The 21,606-nt window shown below is 53.4% G+C and overlaps 1 protein-coding gene across 2 annotated transcripts in view; it reads left to right on the top strand.

The window, feature by feature from the left end:
* Positions 1-21,606, top strand: part of SPTB (spectrin beta, erythrocytic) — a 123,098-nt gene that overhangs the window by 98,451 nt on the left and 3,041 nt on the right. For both annotated transcript variants that reach the window (XM_041757692.1, XM_041757693.1), the window contains exons 23-35: positions 1,090-1,368; positions 1,830-1,960; positions 3,133-3,337; positions 3,599-3,973; positions 5,359-5,603; positions 6,946-7,084; positions 7,531-7,615; positions 8,424-8,620; positions 8,901-8,950; positions 9,328-9,406; positions 18,518-18,765; positions 21,110-21,283; positions 21,491-21,533. In XM_041757692.1, coding sequence (XP_041613626.1) covers positions 1,090-1,368; positions 1,830-1,960; positions 3,133-3,337; positions 3,599-3,973; positions 5,359-5,603; positions 6,946-7,084; positions 7,531-7,615; positions 8,424-8,620; positions 8,901-8,950; positions 9,328-9,406; positions 18,518-18,765; positions 21,110-21,283; positions 21,491-21,533 — 2,250 coding nt within the window. The remainder of the gene's footprint in view (positions 1-1,089; positions 1,369-1,829; positions 1,961-3,132; positions 3,338-3,598; positions 3,974-5,358; positions 5,604-6,945; positions 7,085-7,530; positions 7,616-8,423; positions 8,621-8,900; positions 8,951-9,327; positions 9,407-18,517; positions 18,766-21,109; positions 21,284-21,490; positions 21,534-21,606) is intronic.

The raw sequence follows: 21,606 nt of genomic DNA on the forward strand, positions 1-21,606 counted from the left end.
GTTGAGAATGAGGCCCAGGACTTAGGAAATAACTGCATAACTGTGTGTGGGACACATGAAGTAGGAAGAATATGTCATAAAGGAAGCACACTGCACAGAAGCCTAGAGAGGAATTGCTTTAAAAGAGATAAAAACCTTTTAGGATCCCTAGCAGAGGTGGTAAGATCCCAGGGAAAGAAAGAGGCACACAGAGCTGACGCCATGGTTGTTTGAGTTCAATTGCACAGACTACGCAACAGTGTCAGGATTGAGATTCCGAATATAAAGGTAAAAAGACATTTCAGCAAGTTAGGTGACTTGTGGATATGGCCGGTTCTGTGTATTTTAAATGCTGACAGTCACTGTACTGCTCTTGTGTACTGCTCTTGCCCCCACCCTCCAGATGGTTTTAAAGGCCATGGGGAAATTGTAGAAAGGGAGGAGATTAAGTGTAAGGAGCCGAGAGCCCACATGCAAGAAGCAACTAGGCTCAGACCCAGAAAGTGAGTCACACATGGGTAATGGCCCATGGAAGAAAAAGGTGATCTAGTCACCTGAGAGAGTGGAAAAGGCCATTTTGGTGACACATGTTTAAGTAGGTAATAATACAAGGTTCACAAAAGATTTGAGAAATAGAAATGGGACGGAGAGCCAAAATCCTAAAATCTGGACAAGGAGTAATGGTCAACTCTTGTCTCACATGGAGCCAGGGATGCTAAAATAAGATGTCAAAGGCCATTTAAACATTGTTTTCCTTTCTCCAACACGTACAGCTAAGAAGCAGGCTGTGCTGAGACGCAGGAAGAATAGGGAGCAGAGAGAGCCAATTTCAAATGCCAGCACTGTCACTCACTGCCCACAAGTTACTTAACCGCTCCACACTCATCCTAGAAGGCTGCAGGGTGGCAAACGGAGAATACTGTGGCGTGCCTAGCGCTGTGCCTGGCACATGGTCAGGGGCAGCTTTTATGGCCACCACCTGCTCTGCATTAGCTTCCCTGAGTGGGAGGCTGCCAAGGTGCCAGAGGTGGCCCTGGGTGACCTGCTGCAGGCCTGGCCCCCTACATGGTGGGGAGGCCTCACCTCCGAGCCCTTCCCCTCTGGCCACAGACGCTCCAGAACGAGATCCTGGGCCACACACCGCGGGTGGAGGACGTGCTGCAGAGAGGGCAGCAGCTGGTGGAGGCGGCAGAAATCGACTGCCAGGACATCGAGGAGCGCCTGGGGCACCTGCAGGGCTCGTGGGACACACTGCGGGAGGCGGCGGCCGGGCGGCTACAGCGCCTGCGGGATGCCAGCGAGGCACAGCAGTACTACCTAGACGCAGGCGAGGCTGAGGCCTGGATCAGTGAGCAAGAGCTCTACATCATCTCCGACGAGATTCCCAAGGTTGGCCCGGGCCGGGGGTGCCAGGCTGGGAGCCAAGGGCAAGAGGAAGAGCTGGGGCTGGGCAGTCAGTGGGCAATCCAGGTGTGTGAGGACACCTGCCGCAATAAACGCCCTGCAGCCGGGTGCCCCGTTTGCCAACTTAGATAGGATCTAACCCAAGATTTCCTCACCTTTTTCATGCCACGGATTCTGTACTGATGGATTGCCATGGGAGGGAGGGAGAGATGAGGTGAGGTGTCTCTAAGGAGGTCTTTATGGAGCCAGAAGATCAGAGCTGGGCCTGGGAGGATGGGTAGCAGAAAAGAATCAAGAGGAAGGTAGGGTATTGCTGGGAAATAAGTATCAGGAAGGAATCATGCACAGTTCTCTTGTGAGGGTCCTACAAGCCTGGCTGCACCCCACCCCTCACCCCTGTCTCAGGCACCTCCAGGAGCAGGTGCCCTGATAGTCATGCCTCCTAGGATGAAGAGGGTGCCATTGTGATGCTGAAGCGGCATTTGAGGCAGCAGCACACGTTGGAGGAGTACGGAAGGAACATCAAGCAGCTGGCTGGCAGGGCCCAGAGCCTGCTGTCTGCAGGCCACCCTGAGGGGTGCGTGTGCCGCCTGGAGTGATTTGGCTGGGTCACGGGCATCGGGCCGGGGGCCCCACCAAGCGGGATCCTCTCAGATCCCAGTGGGAAAACAGCAACAGGTTCTGGGATGACTGGGTTTGAGACAACTGCTTTCTGGAAGGCTGATTGGTCCAATTCCATTTCATGCCTTGTTTTCTTTTCTTTTCTTTTTTTTTTTTTTTAAGTTTTCTCTTTCTTTCTTTCTTTTCTTTTCTTTTCTTTCTTTCTTTTTTTTTTTTTTTTGTAAGATTTTATTTATTCATGAGAGACACAGAGAGAGAGAAAGGCAGAGACACAGGCAGAGGGAGAAGCAGGCTCCATGCAGGGAGCCCGACATGGGACTCTATCCCGGGTCTCCAGGATCAGGCCCTGGGCTGAAGGCGGCGATAAACCACTGAGCCACCCGGGCTGCCCTCACACCTTGGTTTTGCATGAGTAACTTCAAACAAGGCCAACCAAGATCTAGTTTGCAAAAAGATCAGAAAATGGGGTAGAAAACTATACTCTCTTGGTGAATCAAGAGCTCCAATCTCCTGAAGAGTTAGATTATGCCAAGAGATACTCCAGAGTAACTTTGCTCTTCCCTTTATGGTCCAGAAGGTACTTCAGGATCTCACTGTGTCTCAGAAAAATCATTATATAGGTGTGAAGATAGAAAACCCCACCTGTCTAGCCAGTTCTGCACAGATGGGAGCCCACTGGGCCAGACACCTCAGACTGCACTCCCCAGGCCCGGCCCTGTCCTCAGCTGTCTGCAGGGCATCCACAGCTGTGGGGCTTCAGCAGCCACCCCAAGGATTGTGCCCCTGGCCCTACAGGCCCCATCCGGGCTGCTGCGTCATCAGCCTCCTTGGGGGAACAATGAGGGACTCCCTTTTTATATCTCTGAGCCTCCCAGAGTGAGGGACAGGGGTAGGAGGCATGGTGTCCAGCCAGAACACGTTTTTGGACCTCCCCTGAGGTGTTCTGGCCTCAGGGATGGCTCCTTTCCTTGCCAGCACTTCCTGGGAAAAGCTGCTGTCCTTTCTCCTCACTTGGCCTCCCCATCTATCCCTGCCATGGGGCTGGGGAGTTGTAGATCGACTCCTCTGAGCTGGCTGCTCAGGGCTCTCTGCCTTTATCTCTGAGTGCTTTCTCGTTTGGAATTCCAGGGAGCAGATAATCCGACTTCAGGGGCAAGTGGATAAACATTATGCTGGGCTGAGGGATGTGGCGGAAGAACGCAGGCGGAAGCTGGAGAACATGTACCACCTGTTCCAGCTGAAGAGGGAGGCAGATGACTTGGAGCAGTGGATTGCAGAAAAGGAGCTGGTGGCCTCTTCCCCTGAAATGGGGCAGGACTTTGACCATGTTACTGTGAGTACTCACAGTAACTGCTTTCCCTGTCTTCTTTGAAGCCCTAGACACAGGAGCAGTCATTCCAGACACACACACACACACACACACGCGTGCGCGCACACACACACGCACACACACATACACACTCCTGCATAGAGATGGAGACACGCCAGTGTGAGCTTAGGCTGCCCTGGTTGCCACTTTGAGAAAGTCTGCAGCTGGGGTCATGACAAGGCCCTGGGGCCTTAATAACCACATTTCTGTTTATCCCACATCCAGCTGCTCCGAGACAAGTTCCGGGACTTTGCCCGGGAGACTGGGGCGATTGGGCAGGAACGGGTGGACAACGTGAACCTCATCATTGAGCAGCTCATCGACGCAGGCCACAGTGAAGCTGCCACCATCGCCGAGTGGAAGGATGGGCTGAACGAAATGTGGGCGGACCTGCTGGAGCTCATTGACACGCGCATGCAGCTGCTGGCCGCCTCTTATGACCTGCACCGCTACTTCTACACGGGCACGGAGATCCTGGGCCTCATCGATGAGAAGCACCGTGAGCTGCCTGAGGACGTGGGGCTGGACGCCAGCACTGCAGAGTCTTTCCACCGGGTGCACACCGCCTTTGAGCGAGAGCTCCAACTGCTGGGCTTGCAGGTAACTTTTGCCCCTTGCTGCCCACCTGCAGGCTCCAAGGACCTGCCATCCACCTCTTCCTGGGGACCCTGGGCTATCAAGGCCTCTTCTGGCTTCTAGAGGTGAACCCCCAAGAATGGACACCAGGAGATCTCACCTCTGTAGAAAAGCAACAGCTCAGGGCCAAAAGGCTGGGGGCTGTGGCCTTCACTCATTTTTTAGCTTGAAGTAGTTCTTCAAACTGAATCCTCAAAAAAACCCAAAGCGTAAAATGCCTTAAAAGATTCTTTCTCTGGTGGTGCAACAGTGTGACGAGTGAGCACACGTATGGTGCTTTTCTAGCACCAAGTACTGCTGTCAGCGATACATGTAGTCACGGACTTCCCATAGCCACCCTCCAAGGTAGGTACTAGCAGTATTGGCATTTTACAGATGAGGAGAGCAATGCACAGAGAGTAAACAAGTTCCCCAGAATGTGTTAATAAACAGTGGTGCTGGGATTCAGATCCTGGCATCCTGGCCGCAGACTCCATGCTGTCAGCTACCAGGGTGTTCAGTCTTTCTACTTGGGAGCTAGAGGGCCCCCAGGATCTGCTTAGACCCTCTCCCTCCATCACTGGGGTGCCCCTGAGGTACCTCTGCAGGTCCATTGGGCTCCATAGGACTTAGCATGATGGAAAGGGTGAGGGCAAGGGACCCCTGCTGCCAGGGCCTTGGCAGCCTTCCAGAGGCCTCAGGAGAGACAGGCTAGCTGTGGAGCCCACACCCACCCAGTGGGGTTTAGGGGTAGGACACCAAGGTGGGTCCTGCCCTGGTTCACTCGGAAGAAAACCTAGAAATTTGTCTTCCAGCTGGAGATGGGGCCTGCCATGCAGCTCTTGTGCTTTGGGAGTGCCACAGCCCCTGACGTGGGCACAGGCCACTGAAATCTCAGGAATGAGGCTTCATTAGTATAGCCCCTTCCTTGAACAGACAGCAGACAGAATGGTTAAGAGCAGGAACTCCAATCTGCACCCCTCTCCTAGTGTGAATGACTCAGGCCACTCACTCTGGCTCCCTGTGCCTCAGTGTCCTCATGTCAAAAACAGGGATCACAATAGTACCTCTTTCATAGGGTGCCTATGAAACATGCCTGGCCCATAGGTACTCTTATTACAGTATTCTTGGGGAGATCACAGGGCAGAGAGTCCCTTTCACTCCCATATCCTCATCAAAACCCAAAGGATGGCTTGGGTCCACAGAGGCCAAACCAGGAAGCCTTGTCCCCCAGCATTGGTGGGAGGCTGAAGATCTTGCCTTCCAGAAGAGCCCTGGGAAGGAAGACCTGAAGGAGACAGACCCCTTGCCCATCAGAGGCCAGAGACATGTCTTTCTGGGGAACAATGTCCAGTTTTGCCCAACCACAGGTACAGCAGTTCCAGGATGTGGCCACCCGCCTGCAGACGGCATACGCCGGGGAGAAAGCAGAAGCCATCCTGAACAAGGAGCAGGAGGTGACTGCCGCGTGGCAAGCACTGCTCGATGCCTGTGCCGGCCGCCGCACCCAGCTGGTAGACACAGCAGACAAATTCCGCTTCTTCAGCATGGTCCGAGACCTCCTCTCCTGGATGGAGAACATCATCCGGCAGATTGAGACCCAGGAGAAGCCCAGGTAAGGGGGGACATCCTCAAGGCAGCCCCACTCCTCAGCTGCTTTGTCCCAGAGGCTGGCAGACCAGGGTATTGCCCGAGGACTCCTCCTTGGAGGGGTAGTCTTGGACTGTGGGGGCATCTGGGGCTGGTCCAGGCAGAAACTGGGCAGCTCAGCATCTACTGGAGGGACCAACCATTTCAGAATGAAGGGAGCCCTAAGAGTGGCAAGAAAGACCTCTGCCATTCAGACCTGATGACAGCAGGGCAATGACCACAGCTGTCAGTGAAAACAAGTGCTTCACACATCTGTAGCTAGGCAGGTCCAGGACTGTGCACTCTTCCCCCAGTGCTGGGGTGTGGAGGCCATACCCCCCAGCTTAGGAAGGAGCTTGTTGTCCATGATGGGTAGGGGCAGGCTCATGGCAGTGAGAATGCAGGGAGCGGCTCTCCACGGCTCTCTGTCTTATTGGCAGAGGTCGCTGGCCCACCTATGTCCCTCTGCCCTCAAGTGCCTGTCCCAACGGCCAAGACTATATATATATTTTTAAGTTTATTCACGAGAGACACAAAGAGAGGCAGAGGAAGAAGCAGGCTCCCTGCGGGGAGCCCAATATGGGACTTGATTCCAGGACCCTGGGATCATGCTCTGAGCCGAAGGCAGACACTCAACCACTGAGCCACCTAGGCATCCCAAGACTTTACATTTTACATCTTTATTCAGAATGCAATTCACATTACATACCATTCAGCCACTTAGCATGTCCCATTCAGGGGTTTTTGCATGATCACCATGTACAGCCCTCACCACAATCTAAGTTTAAAAGACTTTCATCACTCCAGAAGGTAGCCCTGTACCCCTTCACAGGCATTGCCCACCAGTTCCCTCCTCTCCCCAGCCCCTGGCAGCCACAAATCTGCCTCCTGTCTCTCCAGATTTGCCTGTCCTAAACTCGTCACAGGAAGGGAATCATACAGTGTGTGGTCTTTTGTGACTGGCTCCTTTCACTTAGTGCAATCCTTTTAAGGTTCATCCATGTTGTAGTGAGTGTCAGGACTTCATTTCTTTTTATCGTCAAATAATATTCCCCGGCTTCTTTTGGGGTCCCCAGACCCCCAGCCCATCCCCTGCCAACTGACCAACAGAAGATACTAGGGCACCAGTGTTCCTGCTGGGGCTGGATTAGCAGAGGACTCCCTGGCTTCCCAGAGAGAGGAGGAAGTGGGGTCAGATTCCCAGGCAGGTGGGGGGCAGCCCTGTTGGGCAAGACTTGGCATCAGGCAGGCCGGAGTCACCCAGAGTTTCCTTCTTCCCCAAACTCCCTCCCCGACCCCTTGACCCCACCCCCCCCCCCACCTCCCAGGGATGTCTCTTCAGTGGAACTGCTCATGAAGTATCACCAGGGCATCAAGGCAGAGATCGACACTCGGAGCAAAAACTTCAGCGCCTGCCTGGAGCTAGGGGAGTCCCTGCTGCAGAGGCAGCACCAGGCCTCGGAGGAGGTGAGAGGACAGCGGGGTAAAGATAAGCCTGTACTCTTGCCTGTACTCTTGCCAGGCCAGAGAGCTTCCTGGGAGGGAGCCGTGGGCCATGGTTTCCCGGAGGGAGACTTTCACTCACAGAGCATCGGGGTTGTGTGCAGGCCCAGGGATTAGAGCCCCACCAAACCTACCCAAGGTTGGCAGCTTGGTAGGGGAGAGCAGGCTCATCACACACCTAACCACCCACATGTGTGCGTGCTTTGGCGTTGGCAACATCCATTTCCTAGGAGAGGCACTCGGGCCTCAGAGAGGTTAAGTCACTTGCCCAAGGTTGCACAGCTGGCAAGTGGCAGGGCCAAGACTTGAAGTGAGGTCCATGTGACCAAACCCAGACTCCTTTGCAGGACCCATTTGCACACCACCTCAGACAAGGGAAAGCCTGAATTGTTCTCTCTCCCTTCCCACAGATTAGCGAGAAACTGAAGCAGGTGCTATCCAGGAGAAAGGAGATGAATGAGAAGTGGGAGGCTCGTCAGGAACAGCTCCGCATGTGTGAGTGCACTGGAAACCCAGAACTTGGGGGTGGCAGGAAAGGGTCCTACTGAGGTGGGGGCAGGTGATTTTGATTGCCTAGAGAGAGGAGCCCCCAGAGCACCACTCATCAACAAGGTTCTGGGGCCACACGCCTCAGGGGTCCACACAACAGACCCACATAGGCCCGCTGCCGGAAGCCCGCCCCTAACTGGCCAGCATGCCCTCTCTTTGCTTGCCCTCTGCTCCACCTGGGTCCAGGCAGAGCCTTACTGACTCAGCCTTTACTGGGAGGACACTGCCACTCGTACCAGGCCAGTATCCCTGTAGCCTGGGTAGGGGTCAGGTTAAGGCTCTAGAGCCTCCCACATGTTTGATCTGAGGCATGTCAGAGCTCTGTCCTCTGCAGCTGGAGACTCAGGAGAGGTGGAAAATCCTACCACTCAGGAGCTACACACGAGCCTTGATGGCTCCAAGGTTGCTTGGACACGATTGTGTGAGATAGCCAAGGGCTGGTCAGAGAGCGTTCAGGACAAAAGCCTGCTCCTCAAAAGGAGACATCTGTTATGTTTTGTTTTCAAACTAGTATTTGTTCTAACTAATGTGTTTTTCAAATATAACTGTGGATAGAGAAGAGGAAGCCCCCCCCGCCCGCCCCACATGGTGTGGGAGGGAGTGGTCACCGCTGAGCAGGGTGTCCAGGTGGTTCGGGGACACCTGTGAAGGCCTCCTGCCTGATGCCCACTCCTTGGCCACTGGCGGCCCCAGTGCTGCGTACTAACCGGCCCTTGGGCCCCGCGGCGGGTCTGTGGCTTGCTCTCCATGACAGTACTGGAAGTGTGCCAGTTCTCGAGGGACGCGTCCGTGGCCGAAGCGTGGTTGATTGCCCAGGAGCCCTACCTGGCCAGCCGGGACTTTGGACACACGGTGGATAGTGTGGAGAAGCTGATCAGGAGGCATGAGGCTTTTGAGAAATCCACAGCCAGCTGGGCAGAGCGCTTCGCTGCCCTGGAGAAGCCCACTACGGTGAGCAGGGAACGGACCCCCACGGCCCCACAGCCACGCCCTGGGGGGTATCTCAAGTCGTTAGGCAGCCACAGTCAGTGTAAAAGGCTTGGCCAGCAGCAGAGTGGGAAGGAAACCGGAGACGTGGGAAGTACTTCTAAATACAAAAGACATAAAGGAGTAATTTCTAAAAGAACAAACACCAGGTGTGTTGGGAGCCAGCTTTAGGGAAGGCTGGTCTGACAGCAAGCAGGCTCTTCTCGGTGGCTACTCTGATACCCTGGGCCTTTTCTTCCCCCAGCTGGAGCTAAAAGAACGCCAGACCCCAGAGAGACCCGAGGAGGAGAGCGGGTAAGTGTAGGGAGGGCCAGGTGGTGGATTTGGCAGGAACCCTTGCGGAGGAGGATGGGTGGGAAGGGGAAGGAGGATACTTTAATCAGAAACAGGCCCCCTGGTGTTTTAATGATGCGCATGTGACCTGTCACACCTGGGCCAGAGAAATCTGGAGTGTCTGCAGCCTAGAGGCAGAGAGGAGCTTTTGTTTCCCCCAAATCCACCTGCGGCCTGAAGACCTAGTGCAGAAACAACAACCCCCGCCCCTGCTCTGGGAGCCCAGATTGGGAGATAGTTGGCACGTGTTTGGGGAGGGGAGAGTGGGGAGCTGGGCCTTGAGGGGAGGCAGTGGCCTCAGCGAGGTGGTTTCTAAAGAGAGGCTGCCTCTTCCTTAGGCCTCAAGAGGAAGAAGGAGAGACAGCAGGGGAGGCTCCCCGAGGTCCACATCGCACAACCACCGAGAGGACGTCCCCGGTCAGTTTCCTGTCCTTTTGGTCTGGTTCCTTGGAGTCCTTGCTGCCAGAATCCACTCATCCCTACTAGGCTCAGCCAGGGCAGAACCCGAGGACAGGCACGCACCACCCACTCTTCCAGACTCTTCCTTCAGATCAGGATTCTTTTTATTTAGGTTTCCTTAATTTCTAGAATAATTCCCCGCTCCTTCCTTCACCCCAGAGGAAACTGACATGCCGGCCCACTGGCATGACTCTTACTAGTTTGATTTTACCTAGTCTAATAAATTTTATTGTACAGATACATCACCATCGACATTAGGAGAAACAGTTTATCCAGGGAAGATTTATTTTTATATACCATTCTCCCATTTTCCCTCTCATTCCATCCTTAATACAGCATGCCCCCCACACACACACACATACACACACACACACACACTCTCACAAATAGACCATCTCGCCTGCCCCAGCCAGTAAAGTGGGGACAACCAGCCCTCTAGCAGATCCCTCCCTCCTACTCAGAGATCCCCCTCCCCTTGCTGCTCCCTGGCCTGACACCTGTGGGCTGGTGAGCTTGGATGTGGAGCTAGTTCTGAAGCAGGATTAGGCCTCAAGGAGCCCTGCAGCAGTGAAGGAAAGCCCCAGGGCTTCTGGGTCACCAGGCTAGTCCCCCCAGTTTGTAGAAAAGAAGGTGTGCATCTGAGTCCTGGCCGATGGAAGTGTTGGGAAGATCCAAGACAGAACAGCTCCCAAACGCTTGGTGCACATGGCTTCAGGAAGGAATAGGTCCATTCACTGAGAAGACCCAGGGTGTCTGTGCAGGGAGCCCAAGAGGCTGTAACCCCGGTCTGGGAGAAAGGCCCTGGAGAGCAGCTTAGAAGAAGACAACACTTCAGCCCGTGCCTTGCATGGCTCACCAGTGCACGTACCCAACCTGTCCAACTGCCTGACCCAGCTTGCCTGCACCTTTAGGGAGATGGATACTCTAAATGGAGATTTCCCATACACCAAACACCCCAGAACAATCATGAATATATCCCATGCAGAATCCTGGTCAGCTCTGTATTTCAGCCCTACTCACACTTCACACACACACACACCCACACACACACCCACCCACCCACCCACCCCTGCCTCCAGCCTGGCCAGTCCTCCCTTTCTGAGCTGCACCGGCCTCCGTGTCCAGCAGAGGGCACTCCTGGGCTCCCGGTGGAGGGTCCCTCCCTCCCACAAGTGCCCTCTGAAGCTCCCATCATCGCATGTGGGGTCTCTGGTGGACTTCGTCCCAGGCCCCTTTTCCCCAGAGACCGCCCCTACTGGAAGGAGAACTCTGGGGGCTGCACGAACTGTGGACGCTGGGGCTGGGACTGTCCTGCACCGCCTGTGCTTGGGCTGTTCATCCCTGTGTGTCTCCATGCAGTGGTGTCCTGGGGCTGCAGGCTCTTTTGTGACCACCTGAGCAACTCTGTGATTTGTGTCGTGTACGTCTGTGCTAATGTAATTATGTGTGCATCAGAGCTGCCTCCATCCAGCACCTGAATGTCACTGGGTTTGGGGGAATAAAACGTGCTTGCACCTGAGTTTATCTCTGGAAGGAGGAAATGAGCCTACATTTGAGCCCCTTCCCAGAGAGCCAGCCACTCTGCCAGATGGGAAAGTGCCTGTGTTTGGTATGGGAAGAAACTGGATGGCAAATCAAGTGAATACCAGGCCTGAGGCCTCATGGAAACAAATTTTTCTGCTACTTCTCCTTTCTGAGCCCTTTGTTGGGTTTTTGAAGATCTGCAAAACTCCAAGGGAGGGCATGATATCCAATTGGTCTTTGATGTGAGAAGAGAGGAAAATGGGTCCCGTGCAGGCTGGGACACTTTACAGAAACCGCAGGCCTCTCCCAGGAAGGGCTGGCAGTGTGCTTTGCCCCCTCTCTGGCCTGGCCTGGGTCATGGTGGCTCTCCTGCTGTCCCGTGTGTGTGCTCTGGTGTGGGTGCCCTGTAGAGTGGGTCCATGTGATGTTGCTTTATGTGAAACCCATCACTAGTGCATGCTGGCTTCCTGCTTGGGGCAACAGATGGGAGTGTACCGGGCACCGGAACCCCTGCCTAGGCTGCTGCACACCACGGGGTGGCCAGCTTGCCAGCCCCAGCCCCGTCCTCCCCGGTGTGCGTGTCACACAGGGACTGCAGTGCCCTGCCATGGCAGGCTCTTCCTCAAGCACATCACTGTCCAACGCATTGCCTTCCTCACACCTTCCCACATTAGAGCATGTTCTGGTAAAAAACAAAAACAACAACCACCACAAAAAAACAATCTATTCACACAGGTAAGTATGTAAGTATGTGAGAGGCCAAGCAGAAAAAACAAGATATCACAAAAGCCAAAACTTCTGGAGTGGAAGTCAGGACGTTGGGTTCTAGTCCTTAATTCTGCTGGAAGCTTCCTGCATGATTTTAAACAAACCACCTAAGCCTCCTGGGGTTCCTCACCCTTATAAAGCCCCCTTTTAGGGATTACAGAAAGTCCAGAACATTCCTGTATGTCAACAATGTACCTAAATAAAGGGAGAGGCTGGGAGAGGCAGCTTTCCCCCGCTTTCCTCTGGTCTCATCCTTAGTTTTAAGGAGCCTGTTCGCTTGTCAGGTACTAGTTGGTGTGAGACTGGAGATGGGAAAGAAGAGGTAAAGGGCTGAGGTGTTTGCCTTTGTCCTTGTTTGGGGAAGACCGGCAGGGTTGGGCCTTGGCTCCTTCCAGGGTCTGTACCCTGAAGATGGTTGGGCCCCGGGCACTGGATGGGGGCCTGGATGCTGGCTGAGCCATTCCTCTTCTTTAGTGCCTGGTCCAGTGGCACCCTAATACTCCCTTCAGGGGTTGGGGGTGTCCTTAAGCATTCTCACCTTCCAGGCCCAGAATCCCTGGTGTAACATCTGTGGTGAGATGTTGTGACTGCTTTCACAGAGGAAAAGTGGTATTGCAGAGGATCCAAGTCACCCCAGGCATCAGGGTCCCCGGCCAACAGTGCTGGGATGTCTTCTGTGCACTGCATCTGTTTCTTGGCTTTGGGATGGGAATTGGGGCCCACTAAGGAGCTCTCCCAACAGGAGGCAGCTGGGTCAATGGGAGTGAAATCCCTGGAAAGGACTGGTGTTCTAGGGGCCGTGGCAAGAGTCAGTCTTCAGGGTTGCCGCTATGGGTAGTCCTGCCCTGCCTGCCTTGGGGATGTGAGGCTCCTCCAGAAAGCAGCTGCTGGGTGGTATTCATTATCAGGCCCACCTTCATCAGGGGGTCGGAGGAAACTCCTACCCAAGTACAGCCCGCAGATGTCACTCTTCCCCGGGACCTTCCAAGACTGCCTGCAGCTGGCTGCCCCAGAGAGGACTGGGCATCTCAGTAGGGAAGAAGGTGGAGAGTGAGCCGCCTAGGTGCCTTCCTTTCCCTCAGTCTCAGAAGTTGCTGTGGCGTCAGGGAAGTCACCGGCACTTATAAATGTGAGGGACATGGCCCAGGCACCCAGCAGGCACTGGGTCGCGGCCAGAATACCTTTCAGCCAGTGCCTGGCTGGCTCCAGCTGCTGTCCCCCCTTGGCAGCCTCCCTGGTAGGCAGCCTGAAGCTTTACGCGGCGACCAGAGGCGGGGCTCCGCGGTCCGACGGACGGGATGTGGGTGTGTGTGGAGCAGCTGTGTTGCTTCTTGCCCAAGCAAGCTTTCCCCGTCCTTTGTCCTTTCTCCCCGCCCCATGAGGCCCGACAGAGCTGCTGCTTCAGGCATTTTTCAACGGATGCGAATCATATTTGTTCATAATGAGCAAAGGGCCTGGGAAGGACTCAGGTTTTCCCCTACACCTGGGTGTGGCCCTGTCTCCCCAGGATGCCTGAATCAGCGTTGGGGAGCGGGGCTCTGCCTGCAGCCCGGCACTGCACCCTGATGCACCAGCCAACTTCTGGACCCCTGTCCACTGCTGGATGTGCTCAGCCCTCCGTGCTGACCTTCCTGGCTCCAAAGGCTGCCCCTGAATTCTTTCTCCCCAGCTGTGTTTCAGAGCATCCCAAATACAGACTCAGAACGGAACCCAATTAACATTGGAGGCATCTCATAAATGGGGTTTGAAGCTGCCAACTTAAGCACTGGGGGTCGGATCTCGATGGGGGAGGAGACATCTAACTCTTTTTAGCCTTTCTGAGCGGCTGGCTCAGAGTCACCACAGGATGAAGCAGCCACCAGCTTCTCCAGGGCAGGGATTGGAAGAGCCCACATTGGTGGCAGGAAGAGTGAAGACTGCTCCCAAGGAAGCCCCACTGTCCTCCCGCCTGTGATGGTCTCCCCATCCTGGTCTGAGACCTTGCACACTCCTCTCACTTCACCTGGTCCCCACCCCCCCCCCCCCCCGCCCCATCATCTTCCCTGGTGTCCCAGTTGTCATCTCAGATCGCTGTCCCCTGGGGTCCCATGTTGAGCCACTTTGGCCCCTCATGCCACCTCCCGCGAAAGCCCTCCACCCCAGCTGCTCCTGCCTGCCTTCTCTGGAGGCACTTATCTCTGCTCACCCTAAGTTGCCATCTCTTCATTTCTCCGGCTTCTTTCAACCCAACAAAACTATCTCTTTTTCTTCTCTTGTAAACAACTGTCTTATGAACTGTCTTCCCAAGCTGATGGTGCACAATCCGCCCCACCCCTCTTCCAGAGGATAAGTGCCCAGACAGCAGACACTGGGGGAGTTCCATACAGTTCTTTGCTGTGGAAGTGGCTGGCTCCCCCCACTATCTGAGTGCCTGAGGCATCCGGTGATAGGTCTTGTATGGCCCCAAGCCCCTCCTCTGGCCCCTTCAGGTTTTCTCTGCCTCATCTTGTCTCCTTTAAAGCGAGAACTGCATTGGGTAAGTGCTTTCCTCTGGAGCAGTAAGTATCTGCAGCAGGATTTTGTAGGAAGAACACAGAGTTTGGGACCAAACAGATCTGCTTCCTCTCTGGATGTGTGGCTGAGCAAGCTGCTCAATCTTCCTAACCCTCACTTCCCTGAATCCATGAAAGTGGTGCTGAGACCTGCCTCACAGGTGTAGTAAGTACTGGGAGAGAGACTATAGGTAGAACTTCTGGCATCTATTAGATAACTTGTCTTCATTTTTCCCTTCATTTTTGCTCTGTCCATCACTGCAGTCCTTCATCTCTTAAAAGAAGCATTCTCCATGTGAATTCTAGCATCGCCAAAGCCCTCCCAAACCAACCTTCCCGGAGCACCTCCCCCTTAATCCCCTTGTATACACACTCTGAGCTCAGTCCTTGCTGTGAGATCAGTGGGCATGACTATCACATCACAGGTGGGATCACTCTTCCTGAGGTGCATCCTCCTCCCCTTGTTCTCGCTTATCAGCCTCTCCTTTAGAGAGAAGGCCCCCACTTGTGTTTCCTTGCTTGGGCTCACTGAGCATCTTCTAGAACCTCCAAAACACCCCATGGTCCCAGGCCAGGTTATTTTTCTCCTGAGAGCTGGGAGAGTTGGTCATCTGTGTGCTGTCTTCTACGCCACCAGCTGGCTGGGGCTGGAAGTACACCTTCAACACCTTCAACTCCTTTAGTCCAGAGCAGAAATGAACCCATCTTGTCCCCCCTTCTCCCCCCTTCTTAAACCTCCTTTGTGGAGAAGACCTCCGACCCTCTGTCTACTTCCCCTGCAAGCCAGCTTCCTAGCAAGCCAGGACCCTTAAAAGTCAAGCTTATAAGATTCTGAGAAGAGGTGGCCATGCTCTGTCCGTTAGGAACTGAGGCCTCTCCCTGTCTGACTACAATCCTGTGAGATCCCCAAAGCCTCTCCTCTCTGTGCCTCTTCCTCCCAATGTCCCCCAACTGGCAGCCAATGCTGCCTGTCCCCTGCCCTCCTCTGACATCGTGATCCCAGCAGCCAGCTTACCCACCCTCCTCTCAGATGCCCCCACTTCACCCACCTGTTCCCCAAGCCAGAGAACCTGGCTCCACACTGCAGGCAGCCCCTCCCCTTATTCCAGCCCTCACCTCAGTCCATTCTCCCTCGTGCTGTCACTCCCATTTATAGTCTAGACTTCTCAACTGCTCCAGCCTGACCCCTAGAATTTCCTCCAGTCCCCCTCTTTCAGCCCCTTGGAGTGGTATCTGCAGGCGAGGTACCCTCAACAGTACAGGTGTGATCTGTGCGCCGTCCTCATGAGCTAGGGACTGAAGCAGCCGACTACCTTACAACACGGAGGAGAGAAGGGAATCTTAGATCATCTCCCCTCTTCAGGGCCCTTTGGCAGGACCTGCCTGTCTCTACAGCACGCATGCATGTAGCAGCTCTGGGCCCCAGCTCCTCACCTACCATCCCCTCGTGGTGCTCTGTTGTCCACAGATCCCTCCATGGTAGGCCAAGGTGGTCTCTTCATATCCGAGCACAGCATAGTTCCAGGGGCAGCAGGAAAATGCTCACCTCCTCCTCGCCCTTCCCTAGCTTTCTTTAAGAAGACAGCACAAAGCTGTCTTCCCCCTGGGGCCTGGGAAAGAAGGTCCTTCTGGCCACCATGCCCCATCTTTCTCATCAGTGGCTCCTCCCTTGGCCCAGAAGAGCAACTCTGCTGGCCCTAGACCTGGGAGGGGGGCATCAACTGCCAAACACTTCCACCTCTTGCCCTCATTCTTGGCTCCTCCTCAAGCCCTAGCCACGGAGGGGACAAAGTGGCTTTTAAATGATCTCCACATGAACAGTCAAGAGCACACAAAAAAATCTTTGCATACATTGGAAAACCCTGTTTTCTCAAACCCATGACATGGCCATGTAACTTTTGATCATGCAGGCCATGGCCTCCAAATGTCCCTGCTAGGGAATGTGGGTCAGGCGCTTATTAGGCAGAAGAAGAAGAAAGGTTAGGATTAAGTTGGGAGGAAGTACTGGAAAAATCTGCCTTTATTTCAGAGAAAGGAAAGAGAACAGAAGCATGAGAAGAATATGTGGATACAGTCCCTAATAAAACCAGTCCCAGGAGGGCAGGAGTTAAGTGAGAAAGGTAAATGTGGCAGTTAGGATCTTCTCTGACACCCCACAGCAGGTGCAGAGAAAGCTCTGGCCCATAACCAAGAGGAGCATGCAGCCAGATGGAGAGGCAGGGGATGAAAAGAGGCTCCACTTTCTGCATTCATGATCCACCCTCCACCACCACCACCACCAAACTTTATACCCAATCAGAGGGGTGGCCTGATTGAGGCCCCAGCAAAAGCCCAAACCCAGGCTCCCAGGCTCCCAGACTCATCCCTGCCAATCCTGCCCTTCCTTCCTGTTAGAGGATGATCCAGGCAGGGCTTTGGGGCCTCTAGATCCTTGTGGCCAATGCTAGCTCACTACAGACACTTGAAGATACAAGTATGCTACAGATACTTAAAGATGAATATGAGCCAGCCACAGCTCTCATGGGGCTCTAAGACAGGAAAAGATAAAAGACCTAAAGACATAATTAAAAAGACAAACAAAACAAAACAAATCCCTGGCCTAATTCTAGAGTGCATGCTGTCACTTCTGATACTTATTAGCTGTGTGGCCTTGGGTAGGTCACTTAACTTCTCTGAGCATAGATTTCCTCGTAGATTGAAGGTGTTAAACTAGGTTAGTGGTTTTCTAACTTTTCAGTCATATTATCCTTTCTTTAAAGGAGATCTTACTGGAATCCCAACTCAAAACTATATACTGGACAGTCCTAATTCAATGGGATACTACCTTTCTTCCAACCACTGCGTCAGACATCTGCATTGAGTCCGTCCATTGCTTTACTACCATCTTAGGCAGTCTTTGGTCACTTCGAGCTGTTAAAAAGCATACCCAGTGTGTTTCGGTGTAAAGCTTCAATCTGCTATCCAATGTAGTGTCCACGTTCTCCCATCCACTACTTCTCTATTTCAGGTGGGATACATGGTCTGAAGGACCCACAATGGGGAGCACAGGGTCCCTGCTCTACTCTGGCTCCTCCAGACCTCCACCTTGTCAGGCAAGAAGCAAATAGCAAAGGGGGTGGTCTCTCCTGCCTGGGGTGGCTCTGGGCCTCCTCCGCTGAGGCCCTTGTTCTTTCATGGGTCTGGACGTAACTTGCTCAAGGACCTGATGCTTGATGCTGTAAGGTCTCTAGAAGTCAGGCCTTTGAGGCAGGGCTCCGACCAGATGGCTCAAGCTAGGCTGCCTTCGCTCATGCTCACTTGACACACAGAATCTACCCATAGGTGCCCTTCCTGGTTGCCCCCTACTGCGGCCATCAGTCCCACCCTCTTCTTCTGAAGATCACAAAGGCCTCTGCATATGGGGAATGGGAGGTCTGCTCCCCTCCTTGTGGATGTCTGATGTACACCCCTCACTTGGCAGGGGGCAGAGCACCCCACCACCCACAGGGAAGTACAGGGAACTAAAAGCGACAGCTTTCCCCCAAAGCAATGACTTCTTCTGTGGTGACTCTTGACTTCAGCTGCTCTTTACAGTGTGAAGCTTGTTCAGAAACACCAACGTGCTGACCCCACTCCAGGGTGTATTTTGCTAAAGTTCCCAAGGTGATTGTAAAAGGCAGCCAGGGTTAGGAACCACTGCCCTACTCCAACAACTCCCTGTGCAAGGACGGGAGCAGGACCAGTTAGTCCAGCACTGTGACCAGGGAGGATCCAGGTTCTCCTTTATAAGGTGATAGGCGAGACTTGCAGCCGGGTCTCCTTGGCTCCGGGGCCTTAGACACAAGCAGGTACCAGCGGTTTCCATTCAACATCCATTAACATGTTTTTCACACCTGTGTCAGCAGCAGAAGCCTTCATATGAAATCTTGCTGGTGCCTGCGTATAACTCAGTTGCAGGAGCAGGGGTAGGGGCCTGGAGCCACGCAGTGATCCAGGGCTCTGCCAGTAGCGCCGGAAAGCCCCAGCATTGAAGTCATCACCCAGGCCCCTCCGCTTACTCAAAGAATCTCCTGTCACTATGTTAGAGGCCAGGAAGGAGTGGGGGATGGAGCCAGAGGCATGGGCAGAGTCTAAGGAAGCAGAACCAGAGAGGAACCAGGCTGGTGGGGGTGGGGGGTGGGCTCAGACTTCCCGGTCCTGCGGAGTAGCCTAGCTACTGGGTCTGAACCCCTAGCAAGGTGTGCTCCTCCCATATGCCCCTGAGCAGGGGGAAGAAGAGAGGCAGTGGCCTCAGGACCTGCAGCCGCCCCTCCCTCCAGGGCCGCAGGAGAAATCCAGTGGGGATGAGAGGCCCGCCACAGAGCCTCTCTTTAAGGTCCTGGACACGCCTCTGAGCGAAGGTGATGAGCCTACAACGCTGCCAGCCCAGCGGGACCACGGGTACAGCGTGCAGATGGAGGGCTACCTGGGACGCAAGCATGACCTGGAGGGGCCCAACAAGAAGGCATCCAACAGGTGTGTGAGGGAGGGGCCCCCGGTGGGTGGGGCGGGCGGCTCCCAGGGGCTTCTCCACCTGCAGAGCCTGTGCAACACCACAGCCATGAGGTAGGGGAGAGAATGCGTTTTTTTTTTTTTTTTTCAGATTTTATTTATTTATTCATGAGAGACGTAAAGAGAGAGAGAGAGAGAGAGGCAGAGACACAGGCAGAGGGAGAAGCAGGCTCCATGCAGGGAGCCTGATGTGGGACTCGATCCCGAGACTCCAGGATCACACCCTGGGCTCAAGGCAGGTGCTAAATCGCTGAGCCACCCAGGGATCCCCGAGAGATGCCTTCTGAGAACTCCCGGGCCCCCCTTTGGGCCAGCATGATGGGAAGAGCATATCTTCAGTTTGAACCATGAGTTCAAACCCTATGCCCCTGTAGAAGTTACTCCACCTTCGTTTCCCCATGATGAGGAGAACCTGCCACCTTGGTACAGATTCCCAAGCCTGGCACAGAGTAGGTTCTCAGTGAATACTAGTTACTATTCTTATCCCAGGGCTGGGTAACAGGTAAGGTCTTGACAGTAACAACAGATCCTTGACCAAGTCCCACTTTTTAACCAATCTGGGCCGGTTTCCCCAGCTGTCAAATAGGAGAATGGGGTTGGCATACATGGCTTCCAGAGGTCCCTCCCAGTGCTGTCATACAGCAACTCTGTGACCCTGAGGAACTCATTCGAAGGCTGTGTCCTTTCCTGGCCCTGAGGCAATTATGTCCTTGAGTTCAGTCTGTCCAGGGCTTTCTACCCAAGGTCCCTGGGGGCCTCTGTTTTCAGGCAGCATGCCAGGGCCTCATGGACACAGAGCAGCATCACGAGGTTGAAGCCAGCCATGTTCCCAGGGCCAAGTGGCAGCATACAGAGTCTGGGCTGGGCAGGGGGACATGCTAAAGCTCGAATTCCAAAAATGAACCTGGGGACCCAACCACCCTGGAGTTTATTATTGATACAGAGTCCACCAGAAATGGGGAAACCAGCATTTACTGAGCACCTACTATGTGCCAGGCTTTGTGAAGACCGATTACGTCTTCACAACCACCTTGTGATATCAAGGTTTCTATTTTGCAGATAGAGAAACAATTTCAGAGAAGGCATTTGTTCAAGGCAGGATTTTACTCCAGGATACAGCTCCTCCTTAGCAACGGCCTTCCTTGGGCTACAAGCTCAAAGAAGGTAGTAAGAGCTACAGGAAAGATGTATCTTTCCTGGAGGATCTTCTCTGGGTGTCAGAATCCTGGGCTCCATGAAAGGGCTCTGCTGCCAGCTTGTCCAGTACAGGTCAAGTTCTCTCTTTGAACTTGCCATCCTTCCTCCCTCTGTGCCCTGCATGCCTCCACCTTCCTGCCCCCTACAGGGGGGGAGGGAGGAGGACAAAAAGCTTACTGTTGCTCTGTTCCCCAGCATTCATTCCTATGAAAAGTGAAGTCACTGCATGTCCCATTGGTCAGTGAAGGGGCTGAGGTTAGCCCACACATGAGCTTCTAAGCTTGTCACCAAACATCAGTTGAGTCTTGATTTGCACAAAAGTGTTTCTTTAAAAAATGCTAGGACAGTATACTGGGCATATCTCAATAAAGCAAAAACTAACAACCAGAACAAAATGCTACTCTATTCACAGTTCAGTGGTGAAAGTCACATATACTCATGGATGCAGAAAGGCTTTGAAAGTTAAGTTTACACAGTTGTTCTTAGATGCAATAATTCTACTTCTTAGAAATGTATTTCAAGGTAAGATCAGGGTTATAGCAAAGATTTATGCATGAATGTTTATCACAGTGCTGTTTCAATTGCACTGTTTAAATTTCCAGTAATTACAAGGCCCATACACTAAAGGGATTATTTATATACAGAATGGGGTACCATATAGCAACTCAAAATTATTTTTAGGAAAGATTTGAAGGATATGTAAAAATATTCATGTTTTTTGTTTTGTTTTAGATTTATTTTTAGAGACAGAGTGAGAGTGGGCATGAGTGGGAGGGGCAGAAGGAGAGGGGAAGAGAATTTCCAGCAGACTCCTTGCTAAGTAAGCATGGTGCCCAACTCCCTGATGAGCATGGATCATGGCCTGAGCTGAAACCAAGAATTGGATGCTCAACTGACTGAGCCACCCGTTATATATGTGAATAGAAGAAAATATATAAAATGTTAACGATAGCTAGTTTTTGGTAGTGGAATTACATGCAGATGATTTTTATTGCCTTTTTTAACTGTAAAATGTGTTATTACTTATTGGGGCAAAAATGGTGTAATAAAGAAAAAATTGGTTAAGCTGTAAGAATGGATTCCAGAGCTGATGTACCCTGTATTTTCGCAGGTCCTGGAACAATCTGTACTGTGTGCTCCGGAATAGTGAGCTGACCTTCTACAAGGATGCCAAAAACCTGGCTCTGGGGGTCCCCTACCATGGGGAGGAGCCCCTGGCCCTGAGACACGCCATCTGTGAGATTGCTGCCAACTACAAGAAGAAGAAGCATGTCTTCAAGCTGAGGTGAGGCCCCTCCTGTCCCTGGCTGTCCCTGGCCGCTTAGTTCAGCATTCATGGCTGGAGAGGAGCTCCCTGTGTGAGACCAGCTCCACGCCTAAAGTTGCCCCTCAGGGATTTTTTGAGTCAAAGGTGCTGTGTTGCCTGTGAGGGGTCTGGTCATGGGGAGGCTCCAGGCTGCAGGCTCCAGCAGGAAACCCTTTTTTGTCTTAGGCTGAGCAACGGCAGTGAGTGGCTCTTCCACGGCAAGGATGAGGTGAGTGCTTGGCGGCCTAGCCCAGACCCCTGCCAACAAAGGAGCAGTTGTCTCCCTGACAACGTAAGTCCCA

Source organism: Vulpes lagopus, chromosome 6, assembly GCF_018345385.1.
Source record: "Vulpes lagopus strain Blue_001 chromosome 6, ASM1834538v1, whole genome shotgun sequence".
Taxonomy (NCBI): Eukaryota; Metazoa; Chordata; class Mammalia; order Carnivora; family Canidae; genus Vulpes; species Vulpes lagopus.